Genomic DNA, 13,904 nt, shown 5'->3' with positions numbered 1-13,904 from the left:
CGTGCACAGAAAACGACTTCTAGAAGGCTCCTTTCTCAAACTTGGATTGTTCATTACGCTTCCTGTGATACTGTCTCTTGTGGCGTCGGCACTAGGGCACTGCAATAGGAACGTATGTGATGCCCTATTTAATTTTGAAAGTGAACCAAAAAGACTGCCATTTTCATTTTATCATTTTACTTTCCTCAATATGAGCACAAAAATATTAACTTGAAATTTTAAAATATTACAACGTGCAAATTGATATCGATTGGTATTGATTTACTATCATATTCGAACCTTTTATTTAAGTATTCTTCCGTTTTTACCTACTGCCACCCGATTTGTGGCCTATAGCCCGTAGTGAGCTAAGCCATACCCGTAGGCACCAAACCAAACCAAACCAAACCAAACCGAACGTCAAGGAGAAGGAGGAGCACGTGATGGTTTCCCTATTGACCCGCACTGAGGCCCTGGCGTCGGCGACACTCTCCCTTCTGCACCCACTCCTCTCGCCTCCGCGCTTCAGGCAACGCGTCGTGCCCTCTCCCTCCACTCGGTTAACTCAAAAGCTTCCTTCCCCCCCCCCCCCCATCCTTTGGCTCCTTGGCGTATCTCTCCATCTGATTCCGGCCGCATCGTACGCTTCCCTCCCCGGCTGGCTCGGACGACTCCCTTTCTGCAGGAGTTTCCCAGCGGCCCCAGAGAACGTATGGCGGTGGATAGAAAAGCGCCGGCGCCTTAGCGGTCTAGTCGGCATTGGTCTCAGACGCAGAGAGGTCGGGCTGTGCGCTCCTTCCTTGGGTGCACTCTCGACGCTCTTTGCATTCACCTCGACGCTGAAGCACATGTGCTCACAAGCAGCACGGAATGTGGTTCCTTCTGTCCGAGTCGAGGGCGTTCATCGAACGATAGGACTTATAACGTCATCTCCCACTTCCTGCTGCCGAAGAAGTTCGTCGTCTGCTACGTCTGCAGCCTCTGAATTTCCGTCCTCGAGCAGCTGTGAGACCTGCACTGGAAAATGTTGAATGGTTAAGCGTGGGTCCCTTCTGCGAGCCCGGACAACTCGCTTTTGACCGAAACTCTCACGGCATTTGGTGAGTCCTGATGCGCCCTGAACCTTTTTGTTATTCGCGTCGTGGCAGCTTTCTCCGAATGTTTGGATAAAAAAAGGCTTATTAAACTAAGACGCGACCGAAAATGTTTTGCAGATAGGCATTGCTTATCTTATTGCGCAAACCATGTTCTTTGCTAAGCAGCGGATATGGCAGAATGCTTTGATTAGAGCAACGTCATTCGATCGGACAACGCGTCTTCGCATTTGGGTTCAGGCTACTCTAAGTAAGGCTTCGATAGCTGCAAGACAGTCGTCGCCCATGAGAAAGAGAAAATGGTCGCAATTATAATGTTACTTCCTTCGTGCTGAGGAACCATTCTTTGCACACTGCGCTAGCATGATTGAATTAGCGCCGTATAAGCGTTCTTTGTACTTCGTAGCACTGTGCCACGACTCTACAGCTGCAACTGTTGCACGTATATGGGGCTTTGGGCGTCTCATGATGTCAGCTCGGGCATATTTGTAGCAGATTGCATGTCGACATCGCAATTTCTATTTCACTTTGTTTTCATGTTGAAAAGTGCTTCTTTAGCCCACACATGTTCACGTGTTTCGACATCGTAGGTAGGCATAAAGCCTACTTTTCTTCTTTTTTTACTTTCTGGCCATTTAAACTTCTCTGTTACATACTGGGTTTCACCCCTTTGCGAATAGACACTGGTACTAGTAATAAAACGCGCTGTTGATCACAAAATCTTCGTGAAGCCCGTGACGAGCGCTGCAAGATTGACTGCTGCGCTTACGGGCGCGAGAATATACGCCGACGTGAGAAACACGTATACCTTAGCAGCCGAAGCCTCCTCCTGCGGCCACGCTGCTTTGCCCCTTCACGCTTAACTGCACCGAGCGTAAAGCTAGAAACTCCAGATGTACGTATGGGCTGATGTCGCAAATGGCCACACAAAGAGGTTGAGTGAATAGGTTTGTATCGTAGACGGCGCTGAAAATTAACAGGTTACGAGAATGCCTGCTTATAAGTTTCTCAAAATTTAGGGAAGGGATGGGATAAGGTCAAAGGCATAAGAAAACAAACGACATGGTGACACGTTCACATAAGGGCACCACGAGGGCAACTGCACAGTACTTTTCTGAGAGAGGCCGTAAGGTGCTGCGCAACGGCTCAGGTATACCTTATAAGAACGTTACTTGACGTTAAGAAAGGAAGAAAAAATATCAGTCAAGCCAGCAAATCAAGCAAAACAATTTAGATCGCTCGCTTCAGTACACTCTAAAGAAACGTTTCTCGAGGGGTGAATGTAAAAAGAATCATGTATACTGCAAGCTATAGCTGTGAGTATAAGGGCACCGCTGCGTCGGTCGTGAAAAGCACCAGAATCCCTGATTCTTTACGACGCACAAAGCGAGCGTATACTCCGTAAGTAACTAAGGTAAGGGTCGTCGAAGAAAGAATATTGTCGAACTCGTGTCAGCGAGTCTGCAAAAGGCGAGTCGCTCTTTGCGTCACGTGATCAGGTTGCATCAGACAGATCGGAGAACAAGAAGCAGGTCTCTGAACGTTAAATAGACGCTGAAGGTAATATACGAAGTCCAGCTAGAGCGGAAGACTGTGCTTCCGTAAATAAGGAACTGTTCATTCGTAGCGAGAACACAGCTTTATTGAGTGGCCCTACTTATACTGGGCTTCGGTACTTGTGATGTGACGTCAGCCCTGGCTAACCTCACAGACAGCGACAGAGGCGGAGGACACGTGCTGAAGCGGGCGAGTAAAATTCAGGAGTACCAACCGGGGACCTTTGCTGGCAGTTTTCTAGGCAAGAAAAAGTCAAATATGGACGCACAGAAAACCACTCTCTACTTCTAGACCAATAATCTATCGAGATAAGTCGGCTGGATGTGTTGCTCAGTGTTCCTTTTAAGAAAAAAAAAGTATTAGTCGGCGGACTTCGGCAGTATTCTCCAGCTCTGAAGTCATTTACTGCGACAGGAGCGTTCATCGACCGTGCACAGTGCGGTCTTCTTAAACACAGTCATGCATGCAATACAAATAATGTCGTGTTCAACCACTACGATACTAGCCAGGTACGGCTTCCTAAAAGCACGCACACACCATCGCGGTCTCTAAGGCTTCTAAAACCCCCGAAATTGAGAAGCACCAAATTGTCGCCGCAGCCCAGGAGTGGGTGCCCCAATTCCATTCTCAACTATACGTTGTGATGCTCTCTGTGATTCGATTTACGAATAACACCCTAACCGATAAAAAGCATGGTTCATTTAGATGCACATTATGCCAAAGTCATAGTGGTGCTCGGTGCGTTGTAACGTTCTTAAATTCCAGTGTTTTTTTTTTCCTGAACTATTTCGTGAACAAATTCCAGGTATGTTAAAAGTAAAGGCCGTGTCTCACTAGTATTACACGTCATCAAGTAACAACTTATTGCCTCAAACATTCAAGCACATTCTTTTTTTCCTCTTTCCGGGAAGGGGAGATATGGTTATGCTTGTAGAAAAGTTTACTAAAAACTGCTCAACATACTTTGTACTCCAGCTTTATTGGTCAGAATTTTGGCAGAACGTGTTAGCTTCACTCAAACAAACGTCGACCTTGAACGAAAGCGCGTACTTTGCGCAGGCCAAAACAGGCACGTCCGTCAATTTCAGGACTGATTAGTGGAGGTCTGCGTTCCAGACCTTCGCAAACAGCCTCCGTTGAGAAACAGAGGTGACTTTGTTTCTCCCCTGTTTTATCTCCCATCTCAGTGGACAACGGGCTATACTTTCCCGAACCAACGAATATGTCTAAAGAGACGCATCTACCTTCGAACCCCTTTCGATGAAGTCTGAACCCCTTTCGATGAAGTCTGAACCTTTGTGAATCCTTCCACAATGCAGTCAGAATCAATTACCTGGTCCTGAGCTCTGAATCCCCACAACCCTCGCCAGCTCTCTCTCTCCCTTAACCACATTCCCTGAGCTGATCTTCCTTCTGCGTGAACACGTCGAAGCTATAACGCGTCTCGGTATTCCTGGATCTGGGTAAACGCATGGGTCAAAAGCAATACGCAGAAAAACGAAAGGGTAGTTGGTTCCGGTTTTCCCGAAATAGAAACCGGCACAGAAGGTTCTTTCCGTTATACCCGACTTGGCTCCCCATTTTCCCGAGACTTAGCGGGATTGCGCAGCCTTTCGGATATGCTTCTGTTTTATAAAGTCGTATTATACTGCACAGTTTCCTTGACTAAAGCGGAATCCGGTGTTCTGCAAGCTGTGGAGATGACAGCGATTAATCAAACGTTCTCAGTTAGGAATGCAGTCCTTGTGTGGTGTGCGTGCGCAAATCTTTAAATGGAGACGTTTTTTGCCAGTTTCCCGGAAGAAAAACAAAATTTCAAGCATGATATACACTGCAAAGTGATTTAAGTACTTAAGGATCGATAAGGGGACACATCAGTCTATAACTAACACCATTACACCCGTAAAGGTGTAATGGTGTGAGTTACAGAGACAAAACACTGTTAAGTGCGTAAATGGGCTTACAGTGTACTGTACCGGGTGGCGACGCAACACTTACGTTACTGCACCAGATTTCAATGTCTGCACTAATGGTTGAATACAACCTTTGTCCACAAAGTTTCGAGTACAATTAAATCACTGGTGTAGCTCTCCTTCGAAGCATTCTCCGTTGAAGTGTAATAATTTAAACTGCACGCCATGGTAGCGTTCAGTAGACGGAGCGTTGTAGGTACGTCTTCCTTTACCGGAGCCTTTGCAGTGCAAGGCATGAAAGAAGGAGCTCGTAGCATCGCGAAGGAGCATACGAAACCTTCAATGCTTACTGAGATCTTGGGCGCAGTTAGAGAAAACTCCTTTGGCCGGAGCTATGAGCTACTTTGCTTCAAACACTCGCATGGGCATAACACACAACCTTTCTCTAAATGTCCAAGACGAAAATAAAGTGCAAAAATTTTTCTCTCTTTACAGTGTCTACCTTGTACATCAGACAGTGCAAAATATGTTTTCGGTAAGAACAGGGACGCTTTGAAAGCCATGGTAATTGCATATACCCATTTGGCCTTAAATGCCGAAATATTTTGTTGTCCTTGAAGTTATGTACAGGGCACCTAACTATCCGCGAGGCTATCCCTGAGTCTGTGGATGTAGAGCCTAGATCTCACCTTGTCTTCCTACTCCCTCCTTGTCTTCAAGCACATCACCTGCCGAGAATCGCCATGCCAATCACGGGTCAGGTACCGTCGCTGTCGGCTCTGCAGCCCCCGCACGAAGACGCGCACAACAACCACCACCACCGCCACCCGGCCAAGGACCAGTACCGGGTGGTGGTACTCGGTGCAGCACGAGTGGGCAAGACGGCCATCGTGCACCAGTTCCTGTACGACGAGTTCCCCGTCGACTACTTTGCCACCGTCGAAGAGGTGAGTGCTCCTGCTGGCGCCCTGTGGCCATCTAAAAAGCACGCGCACAGACGGGTGGGTGGGCAGGCAGGGCAGGTCAAGGCAGGCGAAATCATAGCTACCACCAACTAATAAACCCATACAGTGCACCCCCTAGCAGTTGGGGATGACCTTAACTCCAACGCTAATGCATTTCGCAGCTTATGTTAAAGACCAATGTCAAGACAATGGCGCTAACCTCAGGGTGTCCGCTATGCAGATGGGACATCCCGGCTGCTAAACTTCGATTTGGCATTCACAACATCGGCCTTAAAGGGAATGGGTACGAAAGTGAATTAGCAAGTTAGCGGAGCGAGCTGGGCGTTGAGAGATTCTATTTTGGCAAATTTCAGCTTCTTCCACAAACCCGCCTGAAAAGACACCTGAAAATAGCTTGCCGTGTCTTGTCGAAAATCGTGGCGGCGTGCAACGTACGGATACGAATGCTGCCAAAAGGGATCCTCAACACAGAAGAGTTAGTAGAGCGAGGTCGTAAACGTACCGAAAGGGCTAGAAAACGTTACACGTCTACATATAAAGTTTAATTATGCGCAAATAAACCCACGCTCTCCGCCATGTACGAGAAACCAGTGCCTGAGATCGGTGGCAGCCATTGTTTATTCTTTCGGAACGGGGCAGCCGGCGGTTATTCAGAAAAAAAATGAAATTTTGTTCGGCATATTGTTGCACCTTTAACGCGTACACGTCTTTTTGACAAGAAGAGTTTTCGCGGTTTTGTGACGTCGCGTGACAGACAGGTGAAATGGGTGCAGCCCCAAAACTTGACCAATATGCTAGGGCTAATGGCGAAAAGGGTCGAATGGGAAATAACCATTTTTCTTTTGTTCGGTCAAATCATGCATAATGAGTGTGTACAAGACATATGAGATGGAGAACTGTCGCAGTTTTCGTGACGTCGCGTGACAGGCAGGCGAAGCGGAGTTGGTGCAAAAAAAGTTTTTTTCCCACCGCGGAGAGCTGATTAGAGAATAGGAATACAAAAGTCTTGGAATAGCTTTACGCTATAGCGCCCCTTGTCTTCGCAAAGTTCAAACGTGGACTAGCCGATACATCAGGCCAACATTAATCGCACTAGATTTCTTGCTAGTTTAAAATATTGCATTATTTTGGTATAGCTGCAGTTTTGAGAGTGACAAAGGACTTCGGATTATCTAACTACAGGTACACATTACAGGGTGTTTCGGGGCCTTACAAATATTATCAAGCAATCAAAGACACTTAGCCTTGCTTATACTTCAAAGACTTCGTTAAAGGTCTCCAAATCTTGCGCTGAATAAGTCATTTTTGTGTTTAACGTGTCCATGCGGATATCATTCGCAAGAAATAAAAAATCAGTTTACTAAATATTATAATAATTACGTCAATCAACTTCTTCGAGGGCATTTTGCGGAAGATATTTGCACTGGAAAGTTAGATAGAATTAGCATAAAAATTGAGCAACATATAGCTTTTATAATCAAAAATCACCATGTAAATCAACATCACTCTTACCAATGTATTTGTTGTTTCCACCTCATTACACGCACGAAGTCCTGAAACATTGTTCCGAAATTCTTTGACGTTCTAAATTTTGTGCTGCCCGTCTGACGGAAGAGAACAAAGGCATGTGAGCCAGACTTGACTGTTTCTTCTTTTATCGTCTTTCTCATTGACGCAGTTCCACACGGCCGAATACGATTTGAACGCTGCCTCGCTCACACTTGACATCGTGGACACGAGTGGCAGCTACCCGTTCCCGGCTATGCGGAGGTTGGCCATCACCACGGCCGACGCGTTCGTGCTCGTTTACGCCATCGACGACCCGGAGTCGTTCGAAGAGGCACGCGGCATCCACGACCAAATCGTCGAGCTGCACTCGGCCAGGGCGCCCCTGGTCGTGGTGGGCAACAAGTGCGACCTGCCCGCCGCGACGCGCCGCGTCAGGCGAGAGGTGGCCGAGACCATCATCTGCATCGACTGGGAGCACGGCTTCGTCGAGTCCTCGGCAAAGGAGAACGTCAACGTGTTTGCCATCTTCAAGGAACTCCTCGCTCTGGCCAAGATCCCGTACGACCTCAACCCGGCCGTCCTGAACAAGAGGCGGCGCTCGCTGCCCGTCTACCCGACCAGCCCGACCATCAAAGACAACACGCTGCTGAAGAGGAACAGCTGTGCCGTGTCATGACAGCCCTAGTGTCTCTAGAGTCCCTAACAAGTCCCTAGTGCTTCGTGAACTTTCGAACACGCACGTTTACCTGTGTTGCCAGTGATTGTGGTGTTTATCGTCTGCGCTGTCGTGCGATACTGAGCGAAAAAATTTGCAGTGAAACGAAGAACTGCATCGGCCTGACCATAGCGAACGCTTTTGCCGGGGATAAATGCCTTTGTCCTACGCTCAGCGTTACACGAGAGACCAAAATTGTGAAAGCGCTATGTTCGCTAGGTCTTCGTTAAGTCGTCAAACGGGCGCCAACTCTTGTGTCCCCGACAACACAGTCTACCAAACACAATGAGTGAAGTTGTGTAGGGAGGAACATTCTACATCAAAACGCCGTTGGTTCCAGTCTGTAGCTTGTGAAAACAAATAAAAAGTGACTTTCGCCTGTTGACGAGTGATTCTCCTTCGTCAAAATTCCGACTCGGGCCTGCAGTTGACTATGAGCTTAGCAGTGCGTATAATGAGCTTGGAGCTGTGATGTTGAACAAATTGGCGCCTTCACCACGCTTTTCCATGATCAACACGAAGCCTAATTTATGATGGGGTCCAAATTTACTGCTGTCGAAGTTGCGTTTGGCTACGATTTTCGGCAGATTCAGGTTCCAGCTGCAGAAAAAAAAAGTATATCACGTATGGGGTTTCACTTCTTTCCTTTCGAGCAAATTCATTGCGGGGGAATTTCGCAAGTGAAAGCTGAAGTTACAAGCTGCTTGTATGCGCAGCCTAGGAAGCCAGGCATAAGGAAAGAAATAAACAAAAAAAAACAAGCACAATACTGCCAGCATGACGCAGCAGAAACAGCCTATACTTCCGCGCAATCCACGGCTTCTCATGAGGATCGATACATTGGTGTCACGTGTCCTCTTCGGCCTGAAACATTCTACTCAACATGGCTGTCGCACTACGAACATCACCAGCATGGCAGCGAATGCTTGAGTTCATGATCATGAAGGTCATAAACTGTGCCGCTGCTCAGTGAGTGCTTCTTCTTTGCGAGTGTTGCATCTCGTCGGAATAAATTGCCCTATTTTATATATTACGTCTTCCGTGAGAACTCTTACACTACGACCATAGCGTCTTCTCGCCCATGCATTGTAAACGATTGTGTGCGCGTATGTCTAAGGTATCGCGCAACGTGTTCTAAGTTGAAGTCTGATCAAGCAGCACCGAGCAGCCTTAGGCCTCCTTTCGAAGCCGTAGTAATTAAGTTGCCTATGATACACCTGAAAATCAGGTAGAGGCGATTGAAGGTAATCTGAGGTGGAAGTTTTGAGTGCACTGCCAGTCTACCAGTTTAACGTATCGCTCTTTTCAGCACATAGGCGGAACAAAACTGAAGCATTTCAGTACAGCAGTGTAGGAGCAGGGGCTTCAGCAAAAACATTCCTGTATAAGTGCTCGAATCGTACATGTCGGATGACTCTAAATTAGCTGTTATTTGCTATTAAAGTTTTCTTGGTGCGGAAATCATGGTGAAAGCTGCAAACGCACAAGGAATTATAAATGAAAAAAAGAGCCTTCCAACAGTTTTCTAATCTCACTTTACTTGCTCCTCTCTTGCAGATTACCTTTTGTGCTTGGGTGTGCAGGGAAAGTGTGCAATAAAGGAAATATCATGCCACCTGCGTTCTCCTAAACTGACGCTGTATATTGAACAAAAAAGTGAAATTTTCGCCCACCATAGCAATGTTAAGTGTCGTTTGAGTGAAACATTCTGAAGCAATAAATTCTCGTTTTCAAGCTGTGTCTTCATAAAGCCAGTATAATATATCCCATTCAAACTTTCAATATTTCAACAGTGTCAATGCGAGATGCGCGTGACCATTTCAAACTTTTTGGAGTCCTTGCATCGGGCTGCAGTGTCGGACTGCGTCGGGCTGCACTGCTTTTACAGAACACTTCACAAGGTGACTTTAGCGCCCGATTTCTTCGGGACAATATAAACAAAAAATGATGGAAATTCTAGAAATCGCGGTGGCCTCGGCCATGAGCCGCATTCCCTTCCGGCAATTGTTCATTTTATTCGAACCACAGGAGCAACATGACTATATTGCAGGAGCAACATGACCGCTCTCTTCATATCTCAAGGTTACGCCTAAGCTTTTGCGCTTATCAATCTATGCGTGATCGTTAACTTCTCAGTGAACTTCTTTGTTAACCTCCAAGTCTCTTCGGCATATTTTATCACTGGTAGAATGCAATGATTTTACACTTTCCCTTTCAAGGACAGTGCTGAGCTCCCAAACAGGATTTGGTAATGCCTGCCGTATGCACTCAAAATTATTTTTATTCTTCTGTAAATTTCTTTCTCGTGATCAGCGTTGCCTGTGAGTAATTGACGTAGACAGAAGTACTCCTACGTAGATCTTAAAGGCTGATGGGCGATCATGAATCCTTGTTCCCTGGTCAGGCTATTGTACTATGCCTTTCCCTTCTGTATATTATTCTTCAACCATGCACTTACACTTTCTCGGTTGAGGCCCTCAGTCATTGGCTGCAATTCATCCAGGGTGTTGCTGAACAGGGCAATGCCATTGCAATTCGAAGCTTCTTGAGGTATTCGCCATGGAATCTCACTCATATGTCTTCTCAGTCCCATAGCTTTAATACTCCTTAGCAGGCAATGAATAGCAATGGAGAGGTTGTGTCTGCTCGTTTGACTCCAATCTTGATGGGTAACCTCCTACTTTGCTTCTGTAAAAACAAGGCAGCTGTAGAAGCTTCGTAGAACACACCCTGTGGCATCAAAAATGTTTAATACAAAGCCAGTAAATCCCCACTGCTCCAAGTCCGCGCCAAGGAGTTTTATCGAATAGTGGTGCACACCCAGACACGCATATGCAGTGGCTCATGTCCGCGGTTGAAAGATTCATTGAAGAGCAGCGCATATTTAAGCTTATTCAGTGACTTCTGTTGGTCGGATGGTTGGTTTCGAACTCTGTTGCCTCGGCACTACAGCCCGATGCTCTAGCCATTAGAAAACGGACTACAAATTGACCCAGGTTAGCGGGAAAACGGTTAGATACAAACATAGGCGGAAAACATTGCGCCAGTACCCATCTCACTATGACTGTCGATGGTAATGCCTCAATATTCACTCAGTATAGTGAAACATGTTGCTACCGTTAAAACGAGCTATATGCATGAGGCGTCTACTGCAGTGGGACTCCTCTTTCACGCTTCCCTAAGAACACTCGGACTGCTGTCTGTGAGGAACCCTTGGCACGTGGCTTCAACTCTGCTCAGCAACGGATACATTTAAGGGACGTTTTTTTTTGTCATTCTAAAACAGCACCTTTGCACTGGCACATGCTTGGCTACCCAAGTTGCGTCAAAAACCTTCATTGAAGAGCAGCGCCTACCTACCAGCAAATACTTGTTGACCCAAGATGGCGTCAGAGAGGTTCACTGAAGGCCACTGCATACCGAGTGGCGCATACCCAGTGCTACCAAGTCGGCGTCGAAAACGTTTTTCTAAAAGCGGTGCCTACCCTCTCCCGCATCTATACAGTGTTCCACGTCGGCGGGAAAGAAGTTTGTTGAACAACGTAGTTGAAGCGGCCAGCTGGGCTAGTTGGAACACTGACATTTCATACGTTTCCAGCACTTTAAATCAAAGAGAACATTGAGCGAAGTAGAAAGACGTAAGAAGTAGTACGGCTCTTGTCGTCGACTGATTTTACCTTCAACTTCCGCACGTGTACACGATAGCGCACGTGCTAAAATTGAACAATGTCTATGGGAACCCTCGGCCAGCACGTCGCCAGGGCCAAAGGTTTCCGCAAGTATAAAGTAATGGACGAACATGATCCATAGCTAAAACAAAAGCAAGACCTCTTTTTTACACACAAAAGGGTAGGAAACTAAAAAAAAATAGAAGAACGAAGAAATGCGATCAAAACGACAAATAGTCCGGGCACGTGGTATCCCCCGAAGGACTCCGACCCTGGCAGAGCCCCGAAGTATCGCCACGTGCTCCTGGACACCATACGACACGTTCCGCCTCTCGAAGCGAAGAGTTGAAGTCTTCTTGTGTTACAATGAACGCGCGTCTTTCGCAAGTTCTTTTGTAATGTTCGTTCAGGCGCACTGTTTTCGACGAAGGCACGTCGGTTTTCCAGTCGCTTAGCGCAATCACCAGTAGGAAGCAACGCTGTATCGCTTGCGGGCACAGAGCTATACGATCGAAATAATTTTACGCCGGGCTTTCCGCATGAACGCTGGGTGGTGGGTCGCATGAGTGGATAACTGTGCTGGTAAAAACAACCACGCAGTCAGAAACACAGCGCACGTACGAACGTACACTTATGTACATGCGCATGCCGTTGTGGATTAAGTACAAACATTTCGCCCAATGTCTCAATAGCAGCTTTCAAGGGGCCGAGCATGGCTCATTGGTTTCGCTACCGACTAGTGGCCATAATGTAATCATCTAACAACGATCAACACAAAGTAGTACTGCGTTATTGCCTGCCGCTCGGGAACTGTGACGCTTACTGTCGTAAATAAGTTGCTCTTCGGCCTCCACCGTGGACCTCATTATAGCAGGTTTACAATGTGGGCTTGTTCGAACCGACGTATATGCCTGTTTTGGCGAATTTCGAGCGCTTTCATTGCCGTAATGGTCGAGTTTTTATGGCGGTCACGTTGTGCGAAGAAACTTGCAGCTCTGTTCAAAGTCAGGTAGCTCATTCCCAAGAGTGGCATTAAGGTGCTAGAGCCTTTCGTCGAAGACCTCCTTCAAAATTCAAAACTAATGGATGCGACAGGAAACGATAACGTACCGAGCAAATAATGTACAAGGACTCATAAATGTTGTCGCAGTAAGAGACAGGCAGGGAAGTCGGCCTGAGCCATTGTGCTCTAGCCTGGTACTCGGCACAAGTGTAAACGACGAATACCAAGAAAGGATGGGATGAATGATGATGGCGATAGCTTAGACGGGCGCAGAGTTTCTGACTGAAAAAATTTTGATACAGCAGGGCTGTCCAAATTAATCCATGTTAGCAACTGGTAGCCGTGATGAAATGAGTTCAGCGAGATCATCGTCCATAACTTCCCACGCCACATTGGTAGTCGCACTGGTTGTCGTTCTTTCACCGTGCACCAAGAAGGAACGAGCGGAAATATTTCCCATTTGTGCAATAACCATAAGGGTATCCACCATCGTGGGTGCCTTTAGGTCCACAAGAAAGAATTCTTCCGAGCCATAATTCGAATTTAGTTTTTCGACTAGCCCTTGCGCCATACGCTAAAGGTATTACGTTACAGGTTTGGTCTTTCCAGCGAGTTGAAGAAGTCCGAAGGTGCAGATGGTAAAAAGACGACGGTATAGTACACTTCTACTCTCATTTCGTGGCACCAAGTGGCTCACTGGTGAAGTCCTTCTTTACGTGTTCTTCAAACGGCGGCTTGACACCTGGGTAATGTAATTATCTAAGGCCATATCTTCTGTATATGACTTCGCACGACACAAATGACGTGGTACGTGGGTTGAGGTTGTCAGAAACGCTCGCAAAACGATGGCATGGTCATCCAGGGTCCACACACACTATTTCTCGCTTTTCATAAACACGACCGTTCGTGTGGCAGTGCTTTGGAGGAACCTAAACTAGACAGGATGGCCAGCTGTCTGAAAGGTGCATTGCAAAAGATTGATCCTCACAGCGCGAAGCATCAGCATTGCTTGTCCTTTAGATGCTCCTTCGTTCCGCTGTGTTGTCGTAGTCATCGACGAAGTCATAGTAATAGGAGTAGCAATACTAGCACCGAAGGGAACAAAATATCACTGGTGGAAAACAAAAGTCTGTCAACCAAGCCAACGTTTTCATGATCCTCTAGAATGTATGGTGCTGAAAATGGTATTTGAATGTAATATTCTTTATAACTGCATAGCTTTATCCTATAGTTATCAAGTGCCTTGGACCGTGACTTAGGTTGAGAGTGTGGAAATATAAACAGTGATGAAATATGCTTTGAACCGTCCCTGTACGTTGACAAGCAGGGTAGCTTTGGTCTTGCAACAGAGACGTGCCAGGATATCAACAGAAAGAAAGTGCAGCTTCAATGTATTACATTTTCGTCCGCTTAGATCGAGGCGAAACTTATTTGCCACAGTTGAGTGCAAAGATGCTCCTGACTTACAACCGGGGAAGTATAGTAAACGAAAAGAATGGGG

The 13,904-nt window shown here is 46.6% G+C and overlaps 1 protein-coding gene across 1 annotated transcript; it reads left to right on the top strand.

Annotated features, from left to right (window-relative positions):
• Positions 1–615: 615 nt before the first annotated feature.
• On the top strand, positions 616–8,564 carry LOC139048845 (GTP-binding protein Rhes-like). The gene is made up of 3 exons (XM_070523719.1): positions 616–1,079; positions 5,264–5,490; positions 7,187–8,564. Exons 2-3 carry the CDS (start codon positions 5,287–5,289, stop codon positions 7,691–7,693), a joined length of 711 nt encoding a protein of 236 aa, XP_070379820.1. The 5' UTR covers positions 616–1,079; positions 5,264–5,286; the 3' UTR covers positions 7,694–8,564.
• The last annotated feature ends 5,340 nt before the right edge of the window (positions 8,565–13,904 follow it).

The sequence above is a fragment of the Dermacentor albipictus genome, chromosome 8 (assembly GCF_038994185.2).
Source record: "Dermacentor albipictus isolate Rhodes 1998 colony chromosome 8, USDA_Dalb.pri_finalv2, whole genome shotgun sequence".
NCBI classification, from domain to species: Eukaryota; Metazoa; Arthropoda; class Arachnida; order Ixodida; family Ixodidae; genus Dermacentor; species Dermacentor albipictus.
Note: the sequence above shows the minus strand (reverse complement) of the source record. Positions and strands in the feature narration are given on the sequence as shown.